This window comes from Procambarus clarkii, chromosome 58, assembly GCF_040958095.1.
Source record: "Procambarus clarkii isolate CNS0578487 chromosome 58, FALCON_Pclarkii_2.0, whole genome shotgun sequence".
In the NCBI taxonomy this organism is placed as follows: domain Eukaryota; kingdom Metazoa; phylum Arthropoda; class Malacostraca; order Decapoda; family Cambaridae; genus Procambarus; species Procambarus clarkii.
In genome coordinates, this window is record NC_091207.1 from 11,009,525 (window position 1) to 11,036,962 (window position 27,438).

The 27,438-nt window shown below is 44.6% G+C and overlaps 2 protein-coding genes across 6 annotated transcripts; one reads left to right on the top strand and one right to left on the bottom strand.

The window, feature by feature from the left end:
• Positions 1 to 1,682: 1,682 nt before the first annotated feature.
• Positions 1,683 to 10,673, bottom strand: LOC123767974 (acyl-coenzyme A thioesterase 13). 5 transcript variants are annotated; one of them, XM_069306555.1, is made up of 4 exons: positions 10,522 to 10,673; positions 7,844 to 8,105; positions 4,185 to 4,369; positions 1,683 to 2,034 (listed from the first exon to the last, which is right to left on the bottom strand). In XM_069306555.1, the coding sequence occupies exons 2-4, from the start codon at positions 7,931 to 7,933 to the stop codon at positions 1,881 to 1,883; spliced, it is 429 nt and encodes a 142-aa protein (XP_069162656.1). In that variant the 5' UTR covers positions 7,934 to 8,105; positions 10,522 to 10,673; the 3' UTR covers positions 1,683 to 1,880. The 5 variants fall into 5 exon arrangements, with proteins under 5 accessions (XP_069162656.1, XP_069162658.1, XP_069162659.1 ...); XM_069306557.1 differs by having other exon boundaries at positions 7,844 to 8,043; positions 10,522 to 10,656; XM_069306558.1 differs by lacking the exon at positions 10,522 to 10,673 and adding an exon at positions 9,501 to 9,628 and having other exon boundaries at positions 7,844 to 8,043.
• A 5,774-nt stretch (positions 10,674 to 16,447) lies between these two features.
• Positions 16,448 to 17,047, top strand: LOC138353518 (collagen alpha-1(VII) chain-like). The gene has a single exon (XM_069306503.1). It carries the CDS (start codon positions 16,448 to 16,450, stop codon positions 17,045 to 17,047), a length of 600 nt encoding a protein of 199 aa, XP_069162604.1.
• The last annotated feature ends 10,391 nt before the right edge of the window (positions 17,048 to 27,438 follow it).

Consider the following 27,438-nt stretch of genomic DNA (forward strand, 5'->3'; position numbering starts at 1 on the left):
TAATTTAAAGTGTCTTCTCCTGAGAGACTAAGCCAGAGGACCCAAAACCAAAAAATGAAACAGTTCGTCACTTTCACGAGACGCTTTCATTTTCTAGTACTGTACTTTATGGCTATTTTCAGCCTTAGTGCACATATGAGCAAAAAGCAACATACTGTAATTAGTAAGAGAATAGGTTGAACCATGGAGGTCTTCATGAGAAAGGCATAACAAATGTAGATCTCCAAGTCCACTGAAACATCAGTCATGCTATGGCACTTGTGAAGGCCAAATCAAGAGTTAGCAATAGTGTTTTAAAAGCCACATTAATGGGTGTTGACCATACGTTTTGAAAAGCTTGCAAACGCAACTTGCCAGGGCAATGGAGCGAAAATCCTCAGGGTAGAACCCTTGAGATTCGGATGGGATTCCAAATAGGAAGAACCATCTCGTGCCAATCTTTAGGGACTGATGATGTCTCTCAAATATGATTATAAATATTCAGTAAATACAGTAATGAAAGGCATGCTAAAGGAGATGATGAAGCACTTCGTAATGAGTGTCGTCAGAGCCTGCTGCCGTAGAAACACACAAGGACAGAACAGTTCCGATAGAGATTATTATAGGGAAGCTGGAGGTGAGTGCGAAAGACAAAGGGAGGAGAATGAAGAAGGGGCTCGAGGTAAAAAAAAAAATATAGAAGGAAGATGAATACTGACACTAATGGCTGAAAAGGGGAAGGGAATTATCATGTAAAAGCATAAAGTCATTACGACTAATAGCACTTGGAAGGGGTCAGGATAAGGATTTGGGATGGGATGAGGGAAAGGAATGGTAACCAATCCCTTTGACGGTGGTCTGGGATTGAACATCGACCTGCATGAAGCGAGATTGTCGCTCTACCGTCCAGCTCAAGTGGTTGGGCTGAAAAGTGCAAGCCCAGTTCGTTCGTGACCAACACTGGATCCACAACAACAGTACCATGGAGATGGACAGGTGATATGTCTGGAACAAATTTATCAGAAATTGTGCAGATTTTCTTCCAGATGTGAATGAGAGGGGGTGTCAACTCATGGTGGAGAGACAGGACTTCCATTTGTTCAATTTAGCTGTACAGATGGCCCTATTGACCATCTCACTCACCTTTCAAAACAAAAGACTCGAAGTCTGTCAGTATCTTTTCCAGACTGCATGCTTACAGTGTACACCCTGAGCATAATCCGAATTCCACCAGGAAATGCACTTCCGCGATGTACTGTGCACCAGCCTCCACAGTCTCCTGTGCAGAGGAATAATGAGAGCGGACGACACGAAGACTGGGAGGAGGATGGACATCATCCTAATGGACAGTTATGGGGGAGGGCCAAAACACTGAGGGGAGGAAAGATGGGGTTCTAAAAGTTAAGGAGGGCAACGGGAGGGGGAAATAGGAGGGGGAAATACAGAATTAGTGCTAACCCAGTGGGGTAGGAGATGAGTGGGAAGGAAAGTCAGAAATGATGGTCAGTGATCCATGAGGGGACACTTGTGGCCACAGATCGGAGAGGAAGAAGACCTGGAAGTGGTCTTGTGTGTCACCCTCTTACCAGTGAGTGACACACAAGAGCGCCTCTCACCACCCACCACTTCAAGGCACCGCCTACTGAGGGGAAGTAACATGTATAATAAACTAAAATACATTAACATTTCTGAAAATTAAAAGCTTATCAACAAATACAATATATATATTTAGTGTCAAAGATGGGGCCTAAACAACTCAAATATATTGTACAATATTTACAAAATTAATGTCTACATAAATGTACAATTACACTGTACTGTATTTATAAAATATCTATTATGGGTTTTTCTCACAAAATGGCATATGCAGGAAAGTTAATACTGTACAGTATTAGTATAACTTATCCAACATATTTTGTGTGACTGCCCTTGGCAATAAGAGCACCAGATTCTTTATTTATGACGTCAACATTCAGGAATGCCAAATTTCTTCCAACTCGGAGAGTTTCTGCATTTATAATTATTTCTTCCCCAGTCTTAGCTGCACTTATATACCTGTAAAGAATAAAATGAATTAAAGCAACATTTTTCATAATTAGTCTAAATAGGTCTTCCTGGCTTAGAGCCTTTTTTATAATTAATCATTTTACATAATTAGATCATTTAACATTGTACACAGATCAACAAATATAAAATTCTTTATTATGGACATACAGTATTGGACTGCACATTAAAATATATGCCAGAAATATACACAAGGAGAGTCTACTGCTGTCAATACTGCCTAAATACAGTAAACCACAGGAATCTGGGCATCCACGGTCTGCTAATCTGGGAAATTTGAATACCAGTTTTGACAATACAACATGAAATCCAAATAATTTCAAGTTCGGATAATTCTCAAGAGTTCCCTCTTGGTAAGTCCTGTACACTTTTCCTATTGTTTATGGTGACCTTACTATACCTCTTGACATTTTCTGTTCAGAAGTTGCTTGTTCTAATAACTTTAAGCCTTAAACTGTTGCACATATCACATATTGTTGGGAGACAGCTGTGCACAGCATATGACAAATGTGTTCAACCCCAATTGTTCATAAGGTGTGTTAATGGTGTTCTTACATTTCCCTTCTTTACATTCATCATGCAGAACAAAATTTCCTGCATACACTCACTCTCTTGAATATCAGTCAAGACTCCCACCATGCCTGATGTTTATCTTTCCTTATCTGCCTTCCACCATGCCTGATGTTTATCTTTCCTTATCTGCCTTCCACCATGCCTGATGTTTATCTTTCCTTATCTGCCTTCCACCATGCCTGATGTTTATCTTTCCTTATCTGCCTTCCACCATGCCTGATGTTTATCTTTCCTTATCTGCCTTACAAGTGCAAGTGACCACTAACACTGGTGCACTCATGACTTTACTAGTGCTGGAAATGATGAAGAGGAATGTATGTCAAATATATCAAAAGATGAAATAAATGACTGACAACAAAAAGTAAATGAAAGAGAGCAATGGTGATGGTGGTGGTAGCAAAGCAATACCATCTGTACTGTCATTCTTTGTGCTGCAAAGTGGGACAAATCTGGTGCCACATCGTAAAGGTTCTCATGAAAACGGTGATTTTGTGGGTTTGAGTAATTATAATAATGGTAGAAGTTGTGGTGGTGGTGATAGTAGAATGACAGCTCGTGATATTGGTGCAAGCAGCAGCGTTTATGTTGGTACAAGTGCAGTGACACTGCGCACTGCAATTGGCTTGTTATGATGATAATAGTTCGTACTGTACCAGTATGAGGGTATCCAGGCAGTCCTTGCACACCCACACAACACAGCATGCATAGCATCTTCCCTGTAGAGAGCAGTGAACTCCTTGGAAGCAATCCAAATAAAAACAAATTACAAAACCTGAGAGCTAAAGGGGATGGAGGAAGGGAAAGAACTAAACACTGTAAAAGCTTATCATGAGGTATGGAAAGGGAAAGCCGTCAGCATGCTAACATTAGTCACAAGTCAATTACTTCTGCCCACCCAAAGTGAAAACTGTGAAGCAGGACTGCTCTCAGGTTTTGGGTGCTCTGCCTATTCTACTACTTTTCAGAGTCCTTGTCTTCTGCCTCCATGGGTCAGCCATCCCCCCCCCCCTTTTTTTGGGGGCAAAGTTAATTTTCCCTCAGGTCCTTGTGTGAGAATGCAGACAGGATCTACTCAGGAGCCAATACAGATATCAAGCACTAAATATAATAAAATTCCCCTCTGTGTGACCCCTCAGTAACTAACTACCCATCCTTACCTATTGCTTTTTTTCTTCATTATGGGAATCGGGTACGATCGTGGGCATCAAGTAACCCGACGGGCTGTGTATTGACACATCATTGTTTACCATTGATAACTAATATTTGCTAATTTCCTTCTCTAATCAAGATTCGTAGTTTGTTTTACTTCGCCTGTACTTTCCCAGCAGTTTTACTTTGTTTTTGGGCCATTATTATGCTCACCTCTACAAGCACACCAGATGCTGGTCCAGGTGTTTGGCAGGTTTGTGCACGGCCAGATACTCGGTAGTACAGTACTGTATTGTGGGTGGTATGTCGCCCAATGTCCTGAGCAGCTAGTATAGCCACCCAGAAAAGAGCATTTTATTTCATTCAACACTTAACTTCCAAAACTTGCTTATATTACAGTAAGTGAATATTAAACTTACGATACATTGATGTCCACTGAAACCCCAGGAAGAGCTTGTTCTGTGGTCATCAAAGCCATTGTTGATACAGCATCCACTAAAGTTGCTGTGAGACCTCCATGTAAAATTCCAGCTCGATTAGTATGTTCTTGTTCAACCTTCATTTCTGCTGTGCACTTTCCCATTCCGCCAGACACAATACGTAGCTACAAAAGATAACATATTTACTATCCAGGATAAGCAGATTCTACCAACATATATAAGATACAAAACACATGTAATAGATACATGTATTTTCATCGTATGATAGCCATCAAGAGGTATTAATGGACCAGCATACATCATGGTATGAATCAGTATGATTGGGCTTACCTCAGGGCAGGAACAGGTATCATTGATTGGGCTTGTCATTATGCAACAATATTCCACTCTAGAGAGCACTAGCGTCTTAAAAAGTATCATCATTGGAACAGCATCTCTAGTTTGACAAATTCTTGTTATCCAACCTGTCATTTTTGGATACCGAGTTGTTGGGCTGGAATACTTCAGGGCAGGAACAGGTATTGTTGGGCTAGCATACCTCACGGCATGCACATGGCAGGACTCGTGGTTGAAGGTGTCATCGACTCAACAGGCAGCACCGCAGACAGAATGACCAGGAAAGTGTAGCAGGGGGCAATTAACACCCTTCAAACTCTCACATAGCGAGTGCAGACTTGATGGAAATGAATTTAAGAACTCTAATAAAGAATGAGACCTACGGGTGGTTTTGGACGGTAAACTGTCACCAGAAGAACACAAAGATCTTTATGAGAGGAGCAGATGCATCACTTTCCAATTTCAGACTTACTTTTATTTATATGGATTGTGAAATACTAAAGAAACTGTTCATGACTTATGCGAGACCAAATTTGGAATATGCAGAAGTTGAACGGTACCAATAACTCAAGAAGCACATAAATAAACTGGGAAAACATGCAAAGGCATGCTACAAAATGGTTTCCGGAACTGAAGAACAAGAGTTACGAGGAGAGACTAGAGGCGTTAACCATGCCAAAACTAGAAGATGGAAAAAAAAAGCATTAAATGTAAAGCGTGGCAGGTGCTCCTCAACTCGAAGTCATGACAACTGGCTGCAACCCAAAGCCACACACGAACGAGCAGGACCAGGAATGTTGACCAAATAATGGGCAGCCAAAACCCTGTTCGACCTCCAAAATCCCGTGCCCGAATGTCAGCCCAAGACATGTTACCGAAGACAGCAGCCAAAGCAGCAAACTTACAAATGTCATGGGCACAGGTATAGACCACAGGCTGGCTAGACTTAATAACCCTGCGGACGACCTGGAAGACCTGAGCCCTGGACCAGGGAATGAGGGAAACCTGATCATCCCAAAGCATGTCTCCGGCCACCGAAGCAGAGGCGTGCAGGTAACGACGTAAAGCCGTAACCAGACGCAACACATGATGCACCCCCGGCCTGACCAACCAAGCATCAATAACCCAAGGGCCTGTCTGGAAAGCCGTCATATCTTTCTTCGCCAGAAAAGGGGACGGCTGCAATCGAATAAACCGACTACCAGGACCAAAGGAGCAGAAACCCCTGCACCGGAGGAGAGCAGGAAGCTCACCAAACAGACCCCCAGAAGCCAATGCCAACAGAAACAGAACCATAAACAATCTTGAACCGAAGGGACCACCACAAGCCGAGGAGAAGAGAAAAAAAGAGAGCACCCTGTCCGAGGACCAGGACAGCTCAGGTGGCGCATGAGCAGGCCGAAGGTGAAACAAAGCATGAGAGAGCCTGCGGAATGGGGTGGAAGTAACATTCACCCTGAACGCAAGCTGAAGCGGCTCCGTCAGCGTCACACAATACGAGGCGACAGTATTCAGCATCAAATGACGGTCCTGAAAAAGCAAAGAAATGACAAGACAACCCTATCAGAAATAGAAGACAACCTACAAAGAGACAGAAAATGGCAAAAAGATTACCAGGAAATGTTTTACTGTCACTGAGATGAAGCTCGCAGGTGGGACACCATCAACAAAGCCACCTGATCACCATACAAGTGGTGATGAACCCATGTCAAAAAGACCAGACACAAAGAGCGTCTGAACCGGCCATGAACCGGACCGGTCCGATCTGCTGAAAAAGGCGGAGCTGCGGAAAACGCCTTGGGTTCGGACACCGAGTGAGCCGTGCCTGAAACCAAGGGCCACTTGGACGACTCTTCTGCAGTAAGACTCCAAGCCAGAACCTGAAGCAATAGCTGGACTGGTTGAAAGAGGTACAGGTAACCCCACCTTGAACAGACCTGCTGAAAGGCGACTACCGAGACGGCTCCACAGTTGGGGAAGGGCACCACACACATATCGGGAGACGCCGAGACCACGCCGATGCAAACAGGTCCACCTCCAGGTAGACTACCTGGAGGTGGAGTTAAAATGAAGAGTTTAGTATCACTTTCCTATGCCAGTAGTCAACAAGAATATGAAGAGTTTAGTATCACTAAGTCCGGCAGAGCCAACTGAAGTAGTCTGCGTTGACAGTCCATTCGGTGGACAGGGGAATGAACCGCACAGAGAGAGCGCCAAACCTCGAGAATCCAACAGATGAGTCAAAGTGACCAGCCCCAAAGAGCCAAGAACTGAAGAGAGCCTCAGAAATTCACCCAATGAATCACCGGAGTTTAGTCCGAATGGGGCCAGGTCGTTGAACGCCGAGTGACCCAAGGCAACAGCCAAACTGCCACGAACTCCCACACTGTTCTGTGAGCTCGACGGAAGGACGGACCTCACTGCTCCTGTCCGGCCTGGTGAACACTGGTCACACAGCCCCACTGAGAGACGACACATCCATGAACACATTGAGTAGGCGCCAAGGCACTCAACTCAGAAAAAAACCGAAGAGGAAGCAGGCGATGCAGAAACTGACAAGGCCCACAGAGGCCAACCAGAACAGACGCCGAAGCCAAACCCGACCCGGTGAGTAAACTAGCACAGAGAAGTTCAGTCTCCCACAAAACTGCTCAAGCAACCGCCGAGTGACCCGGGAACCCCCCATTCCCTAGAAACAGCTGAAGGTGGAACTGCAGCCGCAGGAATGCCTCCGGAGGGGGAGACAAGGTAGCGGACCGAGAATGGGCACTCCCCCAACCAGGAAGACTCCGAGACCTCATATTGCCCCCAATACGAGACACTGAGCTTCACAAGAACTGAACTCAAACAAGGATGGATCCATCACAGAGGCAGAATCTGGGTCTCTCAGGAGGTACGCCAAAAGTGCCTCCCGAATCTCCTTAGGCGAGGCACAGAGACCTATTATAGCCATATTTGCATCACATATGTAAAACTGAGACAATAATTGTTTAAATCATCACATGATGATGACCACATTTCCCTAGTAACATTCATGACAATCAAATTTTTACCATGAAATAGTAGCAGGATTGTTTTCATGGGTCAAAGTAAACTCCATTACATCCACATAGACCTATTATATCCATATTTGCATTATACATGTAAAACTCAGACAATAATTTTGTAATTCTTCTTATGATGATAATGACATTACCCTGTGAATCAACAATTTACAATAACCTCTGTCTAAGGGTTAAAGTAAATCAACATAAAAATTTATATAAATGATGCAATAAGTTTTAACGAACATTGTAACATACTTTGGATAGATTTTTGTTAAAACCCGCTCCTTCTGCCACTGCAGTCAAAACTTGCTGAAGAAACTTCTTTGTTGCATTTGAGCTTGCCATATTGCGAGTTGGTATTCTTTGTTTCTAATACAGTATGCGGTCTAATATAGCAATGAGACTTCTTAAGCTTGGTTCTTTATTATTGTTGATAGGCTGTTTCTTCCTGCAATCTGCCAGACACCATTAGTTAACAAGTCCTCACATTCGACCAGTATCTTGCTGGGAAACCACACTGTAAATATGAAGAGTATAGTATCATTGTCCTACACCAGTAGTCAACAAGAATATGAAGAGTTTAGTATCATTGTCCTACACCAGTAGTCAACAAATATATGAAGAGTATAGTATCATTGTCCTACACCAGTAGTCAACATGAATATGAAGAGTTTAGTATCACTGTCCTACACCAGTAGTCAACATGAATATGAAGAGTTTAGTATCATTGTCCTACACCAGTAGTCAACATGAATATGAAGAGTTTAGTATCATTGTCCTACACCAGTAGTCAACATGAATATGAAGAGTTTAGTATCATTGTCCTACACCAGTAGTCAACATGAATATGAAGAGTTTAGTATCATTGTCCTACACCAGTAGTCAACAAGAATATGAAGAGTTTAGTATCATTGTCCTACACCAGTAGTCAACATGAATATGAAGAGTTTAGTATCACTGTCCTACACCAGTAGTCAAGAAGAAGGCTTTGGCATTTGATATAAATTAATACAGTAACTACTTTTAAGAATAAGAAAGTTTCTGATTTAAGAATTGTGAGGCATAATATATAATACTTATTAATGTACATGGAGGGATAGGTATAATGGGGAGAGGTGGCTAAAGGGTGGGTATATGGGGGAGGGGTGGCTTGTGGGTGGGTGTATGGGGGAGGGGGTGGCTATGAGAATAAGGAAAAGCAGTGGTGCAAGGACTGTACCTTGAGGTACTGAGCTTTTAACCGCACATGGACTATTTTTGTCTCAGTATCAACCATCACACCGGTGGTGTTTAGGGCCCTGAGCCTACACTGGTCATCGTCCTAAGAGTCCATGGGATGTTTGTTAGAAAGTCAGTGGAATCCATGAGCAGACATGGCCACCACAGCCCCAGGCCAGCGTGAGGAACACTGAAAGTTGCACAAGATGGTTGCCCAACACGAAGGCCTTGAGAGAGAGAGAGAGGAAACCCGCCAGGAGCACTTGGACTGGATGGAACAGAGCGACGGTCTCCCTTCCTGCAGGTCTGCCTTAAATCTCCGACCGTCCCATCACAAATCTTTATCCCGATTGATTGAGTGATGAAGATTAAGCCACCCAAGAGGTGCCACGGGCATGAATAGCCCGGTCGAGGGCTATTCATGGGAGCCGGTCGGCCGAACGGACAGCACACTGTACTTGTGATCCTGTGGTCCTGGGTTCGATCCCAGGCGCCGGCGAGAAACAATGGGCAAAGTTTCTTTCACCCTATGCCCCTGTTACCTAGCAGTAAAATAGGTACCTGGGTGTTAGTCAGCTGTCACGGGCTGCTTCCTGGGGGTGGAGGCCTGGTCGAAGACCGGGCCGCGGGGACACTAAAAGCCCCGAAATCATCTCAAGATAGCCCGTAAGTGGTGGCCCTTTTGAGCCATTACCAGTATCAAGAGCTGATGCTGGAGATCTGTGGAGGTGCGACTACACCCTGCGTGACGGGAGATGTCTCCCGTTTTTATCCCGACCTCTTCGTGGTGTTATATAGTCGTAATTGCTTAGCACTTTCCCTAAGTGCTAAGTGTTTCCAGGGACACATTCTAAATATATCAAAAAAAGTTTCAAAAACTGTGGGCATTCTTTCTAAGATCAGATATTATGTACCACGCCCTGCTCTGGTGACTCTCTATTACTCCCTTATCTATCCTTATCTCAACTATGGTATTTGTGCTTGGGGTTCTACTACCCAAAATCACTTACGTCCTCTAATTACCCAACACAAAGCCGCTATTAGAACAATATCCAACTCTGGCCCCAGACATCACTCGGTACCCCTACTCAAATCTCTTAATATGTTAGATATTAAGTCACTGCACATTCTCTCATGTGTATTATACATATATAAAACGCTAAACTATAATGCCAATCCTGATCTTAAAAGCTTCATAGAAGGTTGTAACAGAACCCATGAGCACCACACCAGAAATAAATACAGTTTTGATATTCCTAGAGTACGTCTTAATCAAACTAGAAATGCTCTGCAAATCAAGGGGCCCAGAATGTGGAATGACCTTCCCAACCATGTTAAAGACTGTACCTCTCTCAACCAGTTTAAGATAAAAACTAAACACTACCTAATAAATTCCCTGTAATCTACCTCACTCCTCTATTGTCAACCCATGTCTGTTATTTTCTTTTTTTTTTTCTTTTTTTTTAATAAACACTGTTTGTCAACCTATTGTATTTGTGCTGCTTTTTCAGTCATGTTCCCCCTTTTTTTTATCTTTATTTGTATTTGTTCTCAACATCTTTTATTCTTTATGCTCAATTAGTATTAAGTTCTAGTTATTAATGTTTTTCTTGCCCGAAACGCATTGCGTAATAGTGGCTTTAGGCATTGTATGTACTAGCTCTATCTATATATCAATCCATTAATGTAACATCACTTGTATGTATATACCTTACCTGAATAAACATCTGAATCTGAATCTGAATCTGAAAGTGTTGGCGGCCATGAGCACCGGAGAGCAACAGGAGGCAGGAGCGGGTGAGTGTTGTGACGGCGGCCCCGCGCGCTCTCCCTCCCACACTCCTCTCACGTTTTCTTTGGTTAGCAATATTTGTGTTAATGTCAATAATGATTAAAATGTTAATAATTATAATTATGATAATTATGAAGCTCCAAACCACACATCAGAAAACAGAGATACGACAGGCAAATATATAAAGTAAGAGAAGAAACTGACCAACTTATCATTATTCAAATTCAAATTTTTTATTCAGGAAAAATAGATGATTTGCAAATATAAAGTTGGATTTATAGATAGAGCTAGTCATATAATACCTAAAGCCATTAATATGCATAGCGTTTTGAGCAAGATCATTAACCAACCAATTGTATATTGACCAACTTGTTTAACTCCTATCTTCCATCTATAACCTTAAATAAAATTGTACAGTCAATACAGTCAGTACAGTACAAGTAAACAATCCTTGTAAATATTTATTGTATGTATGTACCTTACCTAAATAAAATTGTATTGTATTGTATTGTATTGTATTGTATTGTATTGTAACCTTCTGTTTAGTTAAAATTCCTTCTGCTGTTCTGTTGCATTTTCTGTTGTTCTATCCATCATGTAATTATTATAATTCTCCTTTTCTTTTTTTTCCTATTCAATTTATGCTTTTGATCTTAATTAGTATTAAGTTTTAGTCTAAGTCTTTCCTCTTACAACTTGCCTAAAATGCTGTACGTATTTCTGATCAGGGGGAGAAAGATACTGGCAGTATGGGGCTTTAAATTTATTGAAGATTAATTTCTGCAGAACATGTAAATATATAAAGTTTCAAATATATAAAGTAAGTAAATATATAAAGTTTATATTAAAATATATAAAGTTTATATTAAAATATATAAAGTAAATATATAAAGTAAGAATTAACAGTAACAATTCCAAGTCCGAGGACTAGATTTAACTTAAAAGGTACACCCGTAGTAAGTATGAGACCTTAGCCTATAGTGACATGGAAACTAATTCTGCAGAAACCTAAAGGTTAACTGGTACTAGAATTAAGGCCGAGTGCAAATGTGTAGTAATTATATAACACTAGGATATAACAGGCAGGACACAAAGAATAACTAATAAGTGAGAGACCACATAACACGTAATGTACCCGGCCAAGAGGCCGTAAAAGACCTAATGAATAAGGAGAAGGGGGGTGACTACAAGTAGGGCTTACTAGCACCTAGACTGGGCAAAGTATTAGCTGGGCAAAGTATTAGCTGCGGACAGCGGGACACTTGGGGACCGGCGCTGCACCCCCACCGCAGGCCAGCGGCCGGCCCCCCCCCCCCCCGAAGGGCGAGTGCCAGCTGGCCGCGTGAGGCACTCAAAGTGGCAGAGCAACAACGTCCCGTCTGACGTAGGACGTGAGAGCACTACTCTTCCACCTGCCGACTGCCATTATTTCTGATGTGGCGAGCCCGTCCCGAGACAGCTGGGTGGCGCTGCCGATACGGAAGGAATGCGGAGCGTAGTCATCTGGAGGCAGCCTAGCGCCGAGAGGGCAGTGCGTAGGATCCTGGAGAAAACTCGCCTGGTGACAGGAGCGCCTGCGGCGTGTTTGAATATGGGCCCCGGCCCAGGCCCCTGTAATTAAAGTATTTGGACAGAGCACGGACCGGGCGGTACTTGCTGGAAGGGTTCGCTCTCAGGGAGAGGGTGGGCGTGCGACCTGCGCTGTGCTTGTAGGTGTTGAAGACGATATCTATTCCTGCCGTCGTAAGTGATACCTGCTCAAGGTTGAGCGTGTGTCGTCCATGCTCCACGTAGACCGCCTCACCCGGGCGTAGGCAGGCGTGGAAAACCAGGGAGAAGAGCGCCCTGTAGCAAGACTTCTCATAGGCGGAGTTACATACGCCTCCCAGTGCCCGCAGCAGGCGATGCAGGGGGCTCCTCGTCACAGGGAGACGCCGTGCAGGGGCCCGCTGTGCGGAGTTACGTGCCCCTTGAGGAGTTGGGTGACCAGGAACTGCCGAGTTGGGTCCCTCCTACCGTGTAGCTTGCGGACGAAGGCGATGGCCACTAGATAGGCGTGCAGAGAGCGGTAAGCCAGGCCCCGCGAGGGCAGAGATTGCAGGAAGTTCACCAGAGTCGAAGGTGCAGCATCGAAGGGGCATTCTCCTCGCCGTCCTGCTGAGACGTAGGCGGCGTACTCCACCCACTTAGCCCTGTAAGTACGCCTCGCCGCTGGCTGCGGGGAGTTGAATAGGGTCCTCACAGTTGCAGGGCAGGAGGTGCGCGGGAACTGTTGTCGGCGTCTCGGCGAGGCCTGCTTCTCGCAGGAACAAGGGCGGCAGCGTCACTGCACTGTTGTCCGATGTCACTGCACCTCCTCCGTCGCGGTGACCTGAGCCCGAGGAGGGCCCACGTGCTTGCGCAATGAGGGCCTGCAGCGTCGTCCAATCTTCTGCTGAAAGGGTGGGAATTGTGTCACTGTGCCACCCGTTGCTTTGTCCGAATTGTCCAGCTGAGGTGTGCGCCCGGTGTCCGTGTCCGAGCCAGCCGAGGAGGGCTCTGTAGAGGCAAAGCGTGCGGGCTTGGTCCGCGCCCTGGCCGGCTGTGTCCGTGCTCCACTACGTTGCTGTCCTCGCGTTGACGCCGTCCGTGCCGTCTTCCGTGTTGCAGATGTTGGGTGGTCCGGCTTCTCGCCACTGTGGAAAGAGGGAACGTTAGTGACAGCCTGACTAACCTGGCGACAGGCAGGGGGGGAATAAACCCGGCTGCCGCGCCTGCTAGCATAACATACGACGCCCCAACTAACAGTAATTAAGACACGTTGCCGGGGATAAAAACAGAATCCTGCAGGCACGAAGGGGGGGGGGGGATGGTAAGACAAGCAGACGTAGGAGGAACCAAGGAGACGTTTCCCACAGGCGTGCCCGCACGGCTGGGGGGGGGGGGGGCGGAAAACAGTGGGCCGAAGAGAAGATAACGTCGCCGAGGCGCGCTGGACGGCACACAACCCGGTCTGAGAGGGACATAGGCCCTAAAGCGAGAGGCGATAACGTAGAATGGGATGGAAGAATGCGGAAGTAAGAGGGCGAGACCGAGTAAAGAGGGAACCAGGGGGGGGGGCAACCGATAAGCCGCGGCTCGCGCACCGCTGGCCATACCTAAACATACCTAGACAGGAAGGGGAGAAGCATAAAAGTAACCCAGCAAAAGAGACAAGCAGCTGTCAAAGCATAGCCTGCAGGAGGCGAATGACTGGGGAAGGCTGACGAACAGGCCCCAATAACTTAAAGCAAGGGCAAGAGGCCCGAAACACAGCAACGAGCCCGACGCGTCGGAATTTACCCAAACCATAAAGGCAAAGCTCAGTAAACACCCGAAGGAGACCAAGAAAATATCTAGGCAGCAGAAAGAAAGTTAACCAACCCAATGAAAACCCCCCAGAGAAGGGGGGGGGGAAGTAGTCTGAATAAACAAGCAAGAAGCAAGAGGCCCGCAACACCGATAGCGAGGCAAGCAGCAGACCTTACAGACGTAGTAGCAACAAGCGTAGTTGAACGACAGAGGAACCGGGGGAAGAACATAACTACACGAACAGAACAGGTCCAAACACAGGTCCGCTGAACAAACAGCGAGAGCTAGGCGTAAACGAGAATGAATGAAAGGAACCCAACAACTGCAGGGCCAGAAGCGTAAAGCTAGAGGCGAGTGCCCACAACTGCACCTCGCACATCCTGGCTGCCTTGAAAAACAACGGCGAAGGAAAGGGGACTACTAACTGTAGACACTGCCAAGGAAATAAACAAGAGATGGCAGAAACAAAATAACGTAAGGCAAATATAACATTTCGCCCTATAGTAAAATTGTTTATAACAAACATAAAGGATGCACGACACAAATGTAACCCATTAAGTAACAGGGATTAAATAGTGGTAGGCGAATGGGACATTTCGCCCTATAATAAATAGATAACAAATTTAATGACAAACATAAAATGATGCACAGCACAAATGTTACCAAATAAGTAAGATGATTAAATTGCGGTAGGCTAACTGGAACATTTCGCCCTAGAATAAATAAAACCATTTTTACATTAAGAAAACGGAGGAGAAGCATAACATAAATATAACCATATAAGTAACGTGAATAAACTGCAAGAACTAAGCATAAACTACTGTGACTACCGATGAAACCAGGCAAAAGTGCAGGGCCAGGAAACGGGAAGCTAAAAGGGGGGGCCCGCGAATACTGCAAATAGCACAGCCTGGCTGACTTTACTTAATGACGTAAGACAAGGAAAAGTGAGCACTGTAGCACAGCGAACGCAAAAATTGAACATGCGACATGCGCGAGGCAACGAATGAAGGAGTTAATTAAGTTAGGCTGTTGGCAAAAGGAATCCGTGGTGACCTGAAAGCAGAGGCATGTCAGTGCTGAAATGTAGAACATAATTATGAATAAGGGCAAGGCATGTCGCGAGATGTCTGCAAGTACAAAATAAGAAACCTTCCATATAAAGTGTGTGAAAAACTTAATTTACATTGTCTTAGAAAGGGAAAGAATGGGATATCATTAAATATACGACGTTTCCGACGACGCTTCGACGCCGCCATCTGCTGGAGGGTACCGTGCCCCAGGCAACATGGGGGCCGCCCCCCTGTCCAGGGCACTGCCCCTGGAACTGTACGCCGAGGACTTAACGAACACCGAGGGAGACGAGTCATCCTGGATTGCCGGCGGCAACGCCGAACCCAGGGCCTGTGGTACGTACCGTTAGACATAAACCTGCAGACGTCGTCGTGCTGATCTCGGGTCCGTGCTTACAACGCCAGCGTCCCCCTCCGACGTTGAAGAACAACCGACGACACAAGGCGGACGAACGCTGAACTTGCAACGTAGGCTACACCGGGCTACACCGGCCAGGCGGGAACGCCTGGGAACCAACCTGCCGGGCAACACCGGCAAGACGGAGGACGTGGAGTAACGGTCCTGGCTACCCCCCAGGCAAGCAGGACACGTGCCTGAGGGCCTGGACGACGGAAAGCTTGAAATAACACACCGGGCTACACCGGCCAGACGGACGTCTGGGGACTACATGCCGGACTTACACCGGGCAGACGGACGTCTGGGGACAACTTGTTCGGCGACAACTCCGGGGAAGACGTACCTGGGGACTCCGGGACTCCAAAGGGGCCTGGGACTAACACCCCGGGCAACACGGCCGGGCGAGACGTCCGAGGGCGACGTGCCTAAATGAGAACACACCACACACGCCAAGGACCCCGTGGGAACCAACCTGCCGGGCAACACCGGCCAGACGGAGGACATGGCGTAACGGTCCTGGCTACCCCCCAGGCAAGCAGGACACGTGCCTGAGGGCCTGGACGACGGAAAGCTTGAATTAACACACCACACACGCCAAGGACCCCGTGGCCTACCAACCACGCGCTGCCACACGGAATGCTCAGGGCCTAGACGAAAGGGAGGGGGGGGGGGCGCACACAGGCGCGCCCGTACGGGCGCAAGGCAGCCCGAGCCCCGACGTGGGGAAGCCGTGGCGCAAAGCCACGTGGATTAGCACCCAAATAAGGGAACAGGAAGGGCAGAACACAGCCCAGCCGTGCGCTCCACGGAGCGCCGTGCCACGTGGCAGCACGACCAGGCGTGTGCCCCGTAGCAGGCCCGGGCGAAGGGTCGGAACCTGGCCACGAACCGTCGCCAGCGGCGACGCGTGTCCGCACAGGGAGACCCGACCCCTGGGGACAGCCCAGGGAACCCGGCAGACCGGCAACAGGGAACACCCGAGGGAAAAACAGGAGAGTCGCAGAAGCACGCCCTGCCGGCCAGGCACGTGACGACCCGGCAAGGCATGCATGGGCCCCAAGGCGGGGCCCGCCATAGGGCCGCCCACGCCTGGCCACGTGTCGCCGCCGCCAAGAACATGCGCCCCGGGCGTAGGACCGAACCTGGCCACAAGCCGACGCCGACGGCGACACATGTCCTCGGACAAGGAGAAACCTGGCCCCCTGGGACAGCCCAGGGAACCCGGCGGGCTGGCAACAGGGAGCCCCGAAGGAAAGGCGGGAAGGACGCCGAAGCACGCCCAGACAACCAGACACGTGGTCGATGGCGGCGAGGCATGGGCCCCAAGGCAGAGCACGAAGGGCGAAGGGCCCTTCACGCCTGGCCACGTGGCGACGCCGGCAAGGGCACGCCTGGCCGCCGACGGGGCCCCGGGCAGGGCGCGCGCCTGGGAACGCCACGCTGCGGGGCCCCCTGGACACGACGGGCGCGGCTGGACGGTGCCCCACCTGAGAGGAGACCGAACGCAGGCCCCTAGGGACGCGGCCCGGCGCACGCCGACCCTAAGCCAGCCACGCGACCTCCACGGCACGGGGGCGCGAGACACGGGGTCAAGAAGGGCGCCCCACTCTCCCGAGAACCAGCAGCAGAGAGCCCAAAGGACTAACTAAGTCGGCACACACGTACCGCGAGGGGATGGCGCTTGGCACACGCCGCAGTGGGGAGGTCCTGACTAGAATTGAACAGAAAACCTCACCTTGGGGTTAAAAGTGTAGGGCAGGAGGCCCCTGCCGGATCGGTCTGGGGTGTCGAGGGCCCTGCATGATGTCCGTGAGAGAGAGGCCAGGTACCGAGGCAGCTGGCGTGATGTCCATCTCGTGCGAGTCGGGCGGCCGGGGAGTGGTTGCGAGGGCAGCGGCGTGAGGGCAGAGCCCCAATGTGCCCCCGTATTTATACGGCCCCAGACTGCCCGCGCAAATGTTTCTTTCTCCCCCATCAGAAACATCCCCGCTTTGCGAAGCAGTGGCCATTTTTCAATAAGGTGACACTCTAATACATAATGTTCTAAGGTGTGGGCGTACGGCATACTACATAATTTACACTCCTTATCTTTTTCACTGACATCAACACCGTATTGCCAGATATATTTATATCCTAATCGTAATCTCATGTAAATTGAATCCTTCCAAGCAGACTTTCCTTTACCATAAGTGAAGGACGAATTTGTATTTATTATTGAATAATTCTTAAGTGTATTACTACTGTCCACCATTGCCATTCTCTTTATCATTTCTTCACCCTCCTGAATCACCTTGAGTCTTGTTTTTATTTGTTTCAAGGTTAACTGACATACAACATCAACAAGAGTTTTTTCAGTGGCTCTCTTCGCTATGTCATCAACTACCTCATTCAACAGTATTCCCACATGTGAAGAGATCCACATGAATCTTACTTTATACCCAGTTTTTTCTAGTCTCTTAACATTCTCTCTACACTCTATCACAATATTCTGATATACTGGGCGTCTGCTATTTAAAGACTCTAACGCTCCTCTGCTGTCAATAAAGAAGCAAGCATTTTTACCACATTTGACTACTTCCTGTAATCCTGCTAATACTCCTTGGAGTTCAGCCTGCGTTGAAGAGACATTGTCAGTTAAGCGGCGTCCAATAACAGTATCTACAGTGCCGATGTCAGTGTACTCCCTGATCAAGACTCCACATCCTGCCTTCCCATCCCTAGCTACTGACCCATCACAATATACATGTAGAGTGTTTTCCGTAGGCAGTTTTCTAATTATACAATCATATGTTGCCCTCAGCTCTCCTATTTCATACATACTTTTTTTCTTATGCAAGGGAGTAATTACTACATCTACATTACAATCCTCCCATGGTGGTGTAAATTTTCTCTTGGGCACAGCAACACACTCTGTAATAACATCATACTTTATAACATTATAACATAATTTATATCTTTGCTTTCACTTCAGTTATATTTATGACAAGGGATTTAAAATTTGCCTATATTTCTGCTTCTCTGATGACATTAAAACCTTTCGTTTATTACAGTATCTACATAAAATTAACATTTATCTTCATTAGGTTGTAGTTCTCATCAATAGGGAGAGCGTCGGTAAAAAAAAAAAAAAAAAAAAAAATTGTTTAAATATAAATATCTTTCCTCTCTCAATAATATGCCCGAAACGCTATGCGTACTAGTGGCTTTAGGTATTGTATGTACTAGCTCTATCTATAAATCCAATATTATGTTTGTAAATCGACTATTTATGTACTTTCCTGAATAAAATGAACTTTACTAATATCTAGTCTCTGTGACTAAAACGTAAGAACGACTTTATCTATGCCTTTTTGATAACATATACAATTATAAGCTTTATTAGTGAATCTCTATTAATTAAACAATATATCAGAGAGTGTGTAAGGTTCGGTGTTCCATGTGCGAAGAGACATGGGAGATTTTACATCAGTACAGTAAATGTTTTAAGTAGCGAACGCATACTAACGAATAACGATTAGTATAGACCAACACTATTGTTCTATGAAGTCGATTTAACTTCCAGACATGTATTTTTCAATAAGTCTTAAATATTTTCTGGCTAGTTATGTTAGATATTATTAGAAATACGTATTCTACTTGTTAATATAATAAACTAAATTTGCGATCATTTAAGGAGAGAAGTGCGACGACTGGATCACTGTGTAACATAGGGGACATCAACCTAGCAGTGCAATCTTTTCTACAAACAACTCTTAGCCTTTATAACACCCACTGTCCTAGGCTTACAAAACAAGTCACAAGCAAAAGGCTTAACAATCCTTGGCTTACAAAGGGAATACTGAAATCCATTAACAAAAAACACGACCTTGAGAAGAAGTATAGGTTAGGAATTGTCTCCAAAGAATTCTCAAAGAATTACTCATTATTGCTAACTAAGATAATTAGACGAGCCAAAACTAATTACTACGAAGATAAATTTACTCAAATAAAGAGCAACATTAAACAAACTTGGAGCACAATTTCACAAATATTGGGATCAAAGAAATCTTTAAATAACAAACCGACTCTCCTGTCTAATAACGATGGTCAGCTTTCAGCCTCTGATTCTGCTATTGAGTTCAATAGGTTCTTCTCTTCCATTGGTTCATCCCTTGCAAATGATATTCCATCTTCCAGTACTGACATTAAGGACTATCTTACAGGTAACTATCCACAGTCTCTGTACCTAAAGCCTATTAACTCCACTGACGTCAATGAGATAATCCTTTCCCTTAAAACCAAGTCTGGTGCCCTTGAGGAGATACCAACTTTAATTTACAAAAAAGCCTCCAGATCTTTAGCCCCTGCTATTGCTTTGCTCTTCAACAAGTCACTTGAACTCCAAACCTTTCCAGATATTCTAAAAAAAGCGAGAGTAACGCCTGTCCACAAATGTGGTGACCCCACAGATGTTAATAACTACAGACCTATATCAATCCTGCCAAACTTGTCAAAAATTTTTGAAAAACTTATATACAAGCAGCTTTACTCATATCTAGCCAAACTCAATATACTTAGCCCTTGCCAATATGGCTTCAGACCCAAAAAAAGCACTAACGATGCACTTATTAGTATGCTTAACTCGATTCATACAGCTCTTGATAAAAAGGAGCTCCCTGTTGGGTTATTTGTGGACCTGCGTAAAGCTTTTGATACTGTCAACCACCAAAACCTTCTTCTTAAACTACATCATTATGGAGTCAGAGGACACTCCCTACAATACCTCGAGTCCTACCTTACTGACAGGCTCCAATATGTTTCTGTGAATAATACAATTTCTCCCACCCTACCCATCAACATTGGTGTTCCTCAGGGCAGCATACTTGGCCCTCTCCTCTTTCTCATCTACATTAATGACCTTCCAAATGCCTCCCAACACCTCAAACCAATTCTATTTGCTGACGACACAACCTTCATTTACTCCAGTCCTGACCCTCTTGCTCTAAATGCCACAGTAAATACTGAGCTAAATAAAGTCCATCTTTGGCTAACTGCCAACAAACTCACCCTTAACATTGACAAAACCTTCTATATTCTGTTTGGCAATAAATCCTCTAGTCTTATAAATCTCAAAATAAACAATACCCAAATTTGTAACAAATTAGATGGCAAATTCATTGGCATTCTCATTGACCACAAGCTGAATTTCCAGGGACACATTCTAAATATATCAAAAAAAGTTTCAAAAACTGTGGGCATTCTTTCTAAGATCAGATATTATGTACCACGCCCTGCTCTGGTGACTCTCTATTACTCCCTTATCTATCCTTATCTCAACTATGGTATTTGTGCTTGGGGTTCTACTACCCAAAATCACTTACGTCCTCTAATTACCCAACACAAAGCCGCTATTAGAACAATATCCAACTCTGGCCCCAGACATCACTCGGTACCCCTACTCAAATCTCTTAATATGTTAGATATTAAGTCACTGCACATTCTCTCATGTGTATTATACATATATAAAACGCTAAACTATAATGCCAATCCTGATCTTAAAAGCTTCATAGAAGGTTGTAACAGAACCCATGAGCACCACACCAGAAATAAATACAGTTTTGATATTCCTAGAGTACGTCTTAATCAAACTAGAAATGCTCTGCAAATCAAGGGGCCCAGAATGTGGAATGACCTTCCCAACCATGTTAAAGACTGTACCTCTCTCAACCAGTTTAAGATAAAAACTAAACACTACCTAATAAATTCCCTGTAATCTACCTCACTCCTCTATTGTCAACCCATGTCTGTTATTTTCTTTTTTTTTTCTTTTTTTTAATCAACACTGTCAACCTATTGTATTTGTGCTGCTTTTTCAGTCATGTTCCCCCTTTTTTTTTATCTTTATTTGTATTTGTTCTCAACATCTTTTATTCTTTATGCTCAATTAGTATTAAGTTCTAGATATTAATGTTTTTTCTTGCCCGAAACGCATTGCGTAATAGTGGCTTTAGGCATTGTATGTACTAGCTCTATCTATATATCAATCCATTAATGTAACATCACTTGTATGTATATACCTTACCTGAATAAACATCTGATCTGAATCTACAGAAGGTTGATATGCCAACAAACACTTTCCAGACAACAATATATCTTGGATAAGTCGTTCCACAACATTGACACCTGGACCGTTGACTTCCTATGAGGCCACATATTTACTTATTTCATAATGGAAGTATATTATTTTATAGTAAATATATGTTTTCTCGTGTTCTGCATTAAGCACCAACATTATAGTGAATAAATATACCATATTTCTTCATTATTTAAGTAATGCTAGGAGGCTTTGAGTAGCTTTGGGTCATTAGGTGAACAGAATCTCCAATAGATGGGGCGAGAGTCGCGCTATCTCTCGCCCGAGCGAGAGTAGAAACTTATTTTAGAATTGATATATCTTTGTCCTCCAACAAGATATATTTCCTTTGGTGCACTCACAATAACGAGCATATCTCTGTCTTTCTGAAGGCATATAATATTTTAGGCTTTATAAGCGTATCTTTGTTAATTACACACTATATTGGCAAGTGCGTAGGCTTCTGCACTCCATGACCGACAAGCTACTGAATGCCACTATAAAAACGTATGTATCTTCACTTGAGCTTTATATATGTCTATGTTAAAGTATTTAAAATGAAGCTTATATTTCTATCTTTCTTGAGACATATAAAACATATCTGTTTATTAATGAATTTACGTGAAATAAGCATTGTTCTGAGAGAGTTGCTCTGTCGATCAGTCTGTGCGGGGTCGGAGCTCGGCGATTATTAAAACACATGTATCTTCATTAGAACTTTATATATATCTATGGTAAAGTATTTAAAATGAAGCTTATATTTCTATCTTTCTCAACACATATAAAAACATTTGCGTTTATTAACGAATTTACGTGAAATAAGCATTGTTCTGAGAGAAAGTTACTCCGTTGCTCGATCTGTGCGGGATCGGAGCTCGCCGATTAGAAAATTACACGTATTTTCGCTTTAAATACAAATATGCCCATGGTAAGGTATTTAAAATGAAGATTATGTTTCTATCTTTCTTGAGACGTATACAAATCTTACGTTTATTAACGATTTTGCGTGAAATAAGCATTGTTCTGAGATGAATATTGCGGATTTCCGGCTCTACGACCGATGAAAAATGCAACTTTTATACAACTACAAATATCTTTAGTTTTACTTTAAATTTTGTCCTGAAAGAGTTTTCATATATAGATCCAGTTTCTGCCGTTCTTCTGACATAAAAAGACCTTTGGTTTAATAAGTTATTAAGATGTTTTCAACAATATTACTAGGGCGTTCACCGATTCTAACATGGGCGACCCTTTTGGAAACGCAACACATGGGTTGACCTGATTGATATATGGGTCAGATTCCATTAAGGTTCGGAACAAAAACACAAAGCTCCAAATTCAAGCCGAATGGAAGACAAAGAAAGCCGTAACCTTGGCGTCCCACAACTTCTTCTTGTTGATAGTAGGTGCAGTTTGCATAAAGGGTTTGTCCTCCCGATGACTGCACCAGTACTGATGTTGTTGGACGCGTTTATGTTGAAGATGATCGGAGCTACCAAGGTGCTTGTTGCGTTGTGCTGTAGATAGAGGAACGGTGATTAAAACAGAGGTGTGTGTTAGAGGGAGACTTGCCGCACTGTAGGGCGGTGTGTTGTGTTTATGGCGTCAGCTGATCCATGGTGCTGCCACGAGGTAGTTGTTGTCTGTGTTTAGCTGTTGCTGGCGCCAGGTATAAATGTGGCGCGGGTCAGATGTGACCCAATTTGTTGGTCGATTGGAGATATTTAGCCAATGCTTTGACTATTTGGTATTTTTCTTGTAACGAGTGGTCACCGCCTCCTAATATATGCTCGATGGTGAAGGGTATTTTAAGTGCGATAAAGACTTGTTTGAAATTTACTCTGGCACTATAATGTCGGAAGCAGTGCAGGAGATAGTGTTCGACTGTTTCAGGCACCTGACAGTGAGTACAGAGTTCGTTGATGTCTGTTCTGTACTTAGAGCTGTGTGCTGCTAGTTTGGTGTGTCGCAGCCTTAATCCTCCTCTTAGCCTTTATAATACCCACTGTCCTATGCTTACAAAACAAGTCACAACCAAAAGGCTTAACAATCCTTGGCTTACAAAGGGAATACTTAAATCTATTAATAAAAAGCATGACCTTGAGAATAAGTATAGGTTAGGGATTGTCTCCAAAGAATTCTCAAAGAATTACTCATTATTGCTATCTAAGATAATTAGACGAGCCAAAACTAAATACTACGAAGATAAATTTACCCAAATAAAGAGCAACATTAAACAAACATGGAGAACAATTTCACAAATATTGGGATCAAAAAAGTCTTTAAATAGCAAACCGACTCTCCTGTCTAATAACGATGGTCAGCTTTCAGCCTCTGATTCTGCTATTGAGTTCAATAGGTTCTTCTCTTCCATTGGTTCATCCCTTGCTAATGATATTCCATCTTCCAGTACTGACATTAAGGACTATCTTACAGGGAACTATCCCCAGTCTCTGTACCTAAAGCCTATTAATTCCATTGACGTCAATGAGATAATCCTTTCCCTTAAAACCAAGTCTGGTGCCCTTGAGGAGATACCAACTTTAATCTACAAAAAAGCCTCCAGATCTTTAGCCCCTGCTATTGCTTTGCTCTTCAACAAGTCACTTGAACTCCAAACCTTTCCAGATATTCTAAAAAAAGCGAGAGTAACGCCTGTCCACAAATGTGGTGATCTCACAGATGTTAACAACTACAGACCTATATCAATCCTGCCAAACTTGTCAAAAATTTTTGAAAAACTAATCTATAAGCAGCTTTACTCATATCTAGCCAAACTCAATATACTTAGCCCTTGCCAATATGGCTTCAGGCCCAAAAAAAGCACTAACGATGCACTTATTAGTATGCTTAACTCAATTCATACAGCTCTTGATAAAAATGAGTTCCCTGTTGGGTTATTTGTGGACCTGCGTAAAGCTTTCGATACTGTCAACCACCAAAACCTTCTTCTTAAATTACATCATTATGGTGTCAGAGGACACTCCCTACAATACCTCAAATCCTACCTTACTGACAGGCTCCAATGTGTTTCTGTGAATAATACAATTTCGCCCACCCTACCCATCAACATTGGTGTTCCCCAGGGCAGCATACTTGGCCCTCTCCTCTTTCTCATCTACATTAATGACCTTCCAAATGCCTCCCAACACCTCAAACCAATCCTATTTGCTGACGACACAACCTTCATTTACTCCAGTCCTGATCCCCTTGCTCTAAATGCCACAGTAAATACTGAGCTAAATAAAGTCCATCTGTGGCTAACTGCCAACAAACTCACCCTTAACATTGACAAAACTTTCTATATTCTGTTTGGCAATAAATCCTCTAATCAAATAAATCTCAAAATAAACAATACCCAAATTTGTAACAAATTAGATGGCAAATTCCTTGGCATTCTCATTGACCACAAGCTGAATTTCCAGGGACACATTCTAAATATATCAAAAAAAGTTTCAAAAACTGTGGGCATTCTTTCTAAGATCAGATATTATGTACCACGCCCTGCCCTGGTGACTCTCTATTACTCCCTTATCTATCCATATCTCAACTATGGTATTTGTGCTTGGGGCTCTACTACCCAAAATCACTTACGTCCTCTAATTACTCAACACAAAGCTGCTATTAGGACAATATCCAACTCTGGCCCCAGACATCACTCGGTACCCCTACTCAAATCTCTGAATATGTTAGACATTAAGTCACTGCACATTCACTCATGTGTATTATACATATACAAAACGCTAAATTGTAATGCCAATCCTGATCTCAAAAGCTTCATAGAAGGTTGTAACAGAACCCATGAGCACCACACCAGAAATAAATACAGTTTTGATATTCCTAGAGTACGACTTAATCAAACCAGAAATGCTCTACAAATCAAGGGGCCCAGGATGTGGAATGACCTTCCCAACCATGTTAAAGACAGTACCTCTCTCAACCAGTTTAAGTTAAAAACGAAGCTATACCTAATAAATTCCATGTAACCTACCTTACCCTTCTATTGTCAACCCATGTATGTTTTTTTTTTTTTTTTTTTTTTGTTTTACAAATCAACGCTGTTTTAATGTAATTTTCTGTAATAATTTATAATTGTATTTGTGCTGTTTTTTCAACAATGTTCCCCCCCTCTTTTACCTCTATTTTTATTTGTACTCAACGCATTTTTTTCTTTTTACCCATTAGTTTTAAGCTTTAGTCAGTAGTGTTTTTTCCTGCCCGAAACGCTTTGCGTAATAGTGGCTTTAGGCATTGTATGTACTAGCTCTATCTATAAAGCCAACAAACTTTGTAAAATCTCTTTATGTATGTACCTTTGCCTAAATAAAAATTATTATTATTATTATTATTATTATTATTAATCTGGTTACAGAACCGAGCCAGTCCCTGAACCTCGGATGAATCAGGACATGCAAATACGCGTCCTTGAGGTCCAGGGACACCATCCAAGCGCCCAGCTCCAACAGAAGACGGACCTGGGACAGAGTAGTCGTCCAAAAGAAGGGGGCAATAAACCCATGGGATCAGATGGGACTAGTCCAGAATGAACTGGAGGTCTGCACGGTCCCGTTTCGGGACCGTGCAGAAACTATGGGACAGTTTTTGGGACAGTATGGTTTTCGGGATAGAAACTATGCGATTTTTGCAGCTGGCGGGCAAAAATAGCGCGATTTTCGCCGCTACCGGCCAAAAACCGCGCGATTTTCGCCGCTAGCGGCCAAAAACCATGCGATTTTCGCAGCTTGCGGGCAAAAATCGCGATTTTCGCCGCTACCGGCAAAAAATAGCGCGATTTTCTGCGCTAGCGGCCAAAAACCGTGCGATTTTCGCAGCTGGCGGGCAAAAATCGCGATTTTCGCCGCTACCGGCCAAAAATAGCGCGATTTTCGCCGCTAGCGGCCAAAAACCGCGCGATTTTCGCCGCTGGCGGGCAAAAATCGCGATTTTCGCCGCTACCAGCCAAAAATAGCGCGATTTTCGCCGCTAGCGACCAGAAACTATGCGATTTTTGCAGCTGGCGGGCAAAAATAGCGCGATTTTCGCCGCTACCGGCCAAAAACCGCGCGATTTTCGCCGCTACCGGCCAAAAACCGCGCGATTTTCGCCGCTAGCGGCCAAAAACCATGCGATTTTCGCAGCTTGCGGGCAAAAATTGCGATTTTCGCCGCTACCGGCCAAAAATCGTGCGATTTTCGCCGCTAGCGCCCAAAAACCATGTGATTTTCGCAGCTGGGGGGCAAAAATCGCGATTTTTGCCGCTACTGGCCAAAAATAGCGCGATTTTCGCTGCTACCGGCCAAAAACCGCGCGATTTTCGCCGCTACCGGCCAAAACCAGCGCGATTTTCGCCGCTACCGGCCAAAAATAGCGCGATTTTCGCCGCTAGCGGCCAAAAACCGTGTGATTTTCGCCACTGGCGGGCAAAAATCGCGATTTTTGCCGCTACTGGCCAAAAATAGCGCGATGTTCGCCGCTAGCGACCAGAAACTATGCGATTTGTGCAGCTGGCGGGCAAAAATCGCGATTTTCACCGCTACCGGCCAAAAATAGCGCGATTTTCGCCGCTAGCGGCCAAAAACCGTGCGAATTTCGCCGGAAAATCACCGCAAAAATAGCGCGATTTTCGCCGCTACCGGCCAAAAATAGCGCGATTTTCGCCGCTAGCGGCCAAAAACCGCGCGATTTTCGCCGCTGGCGGGCAAAAATCGCGATTTTCGCCGCTACCGGCCAAAAATAGCGCGATTTTCGCCGCTAGCGACCAGAAACTATGCGATTTTTGCAGCTAGCGGGCAAAAATAGCGCGATATTTTCGCCGCTACCGGCCAAAAAAATAGCGCGATTTTCGCCGCTGCCGGCCAAAAACCGCGCGATTTTCGCCGATAGCGGCCAAAAACCATGCGATTTTCGCAGCTTGCGGGCAAAAATCGC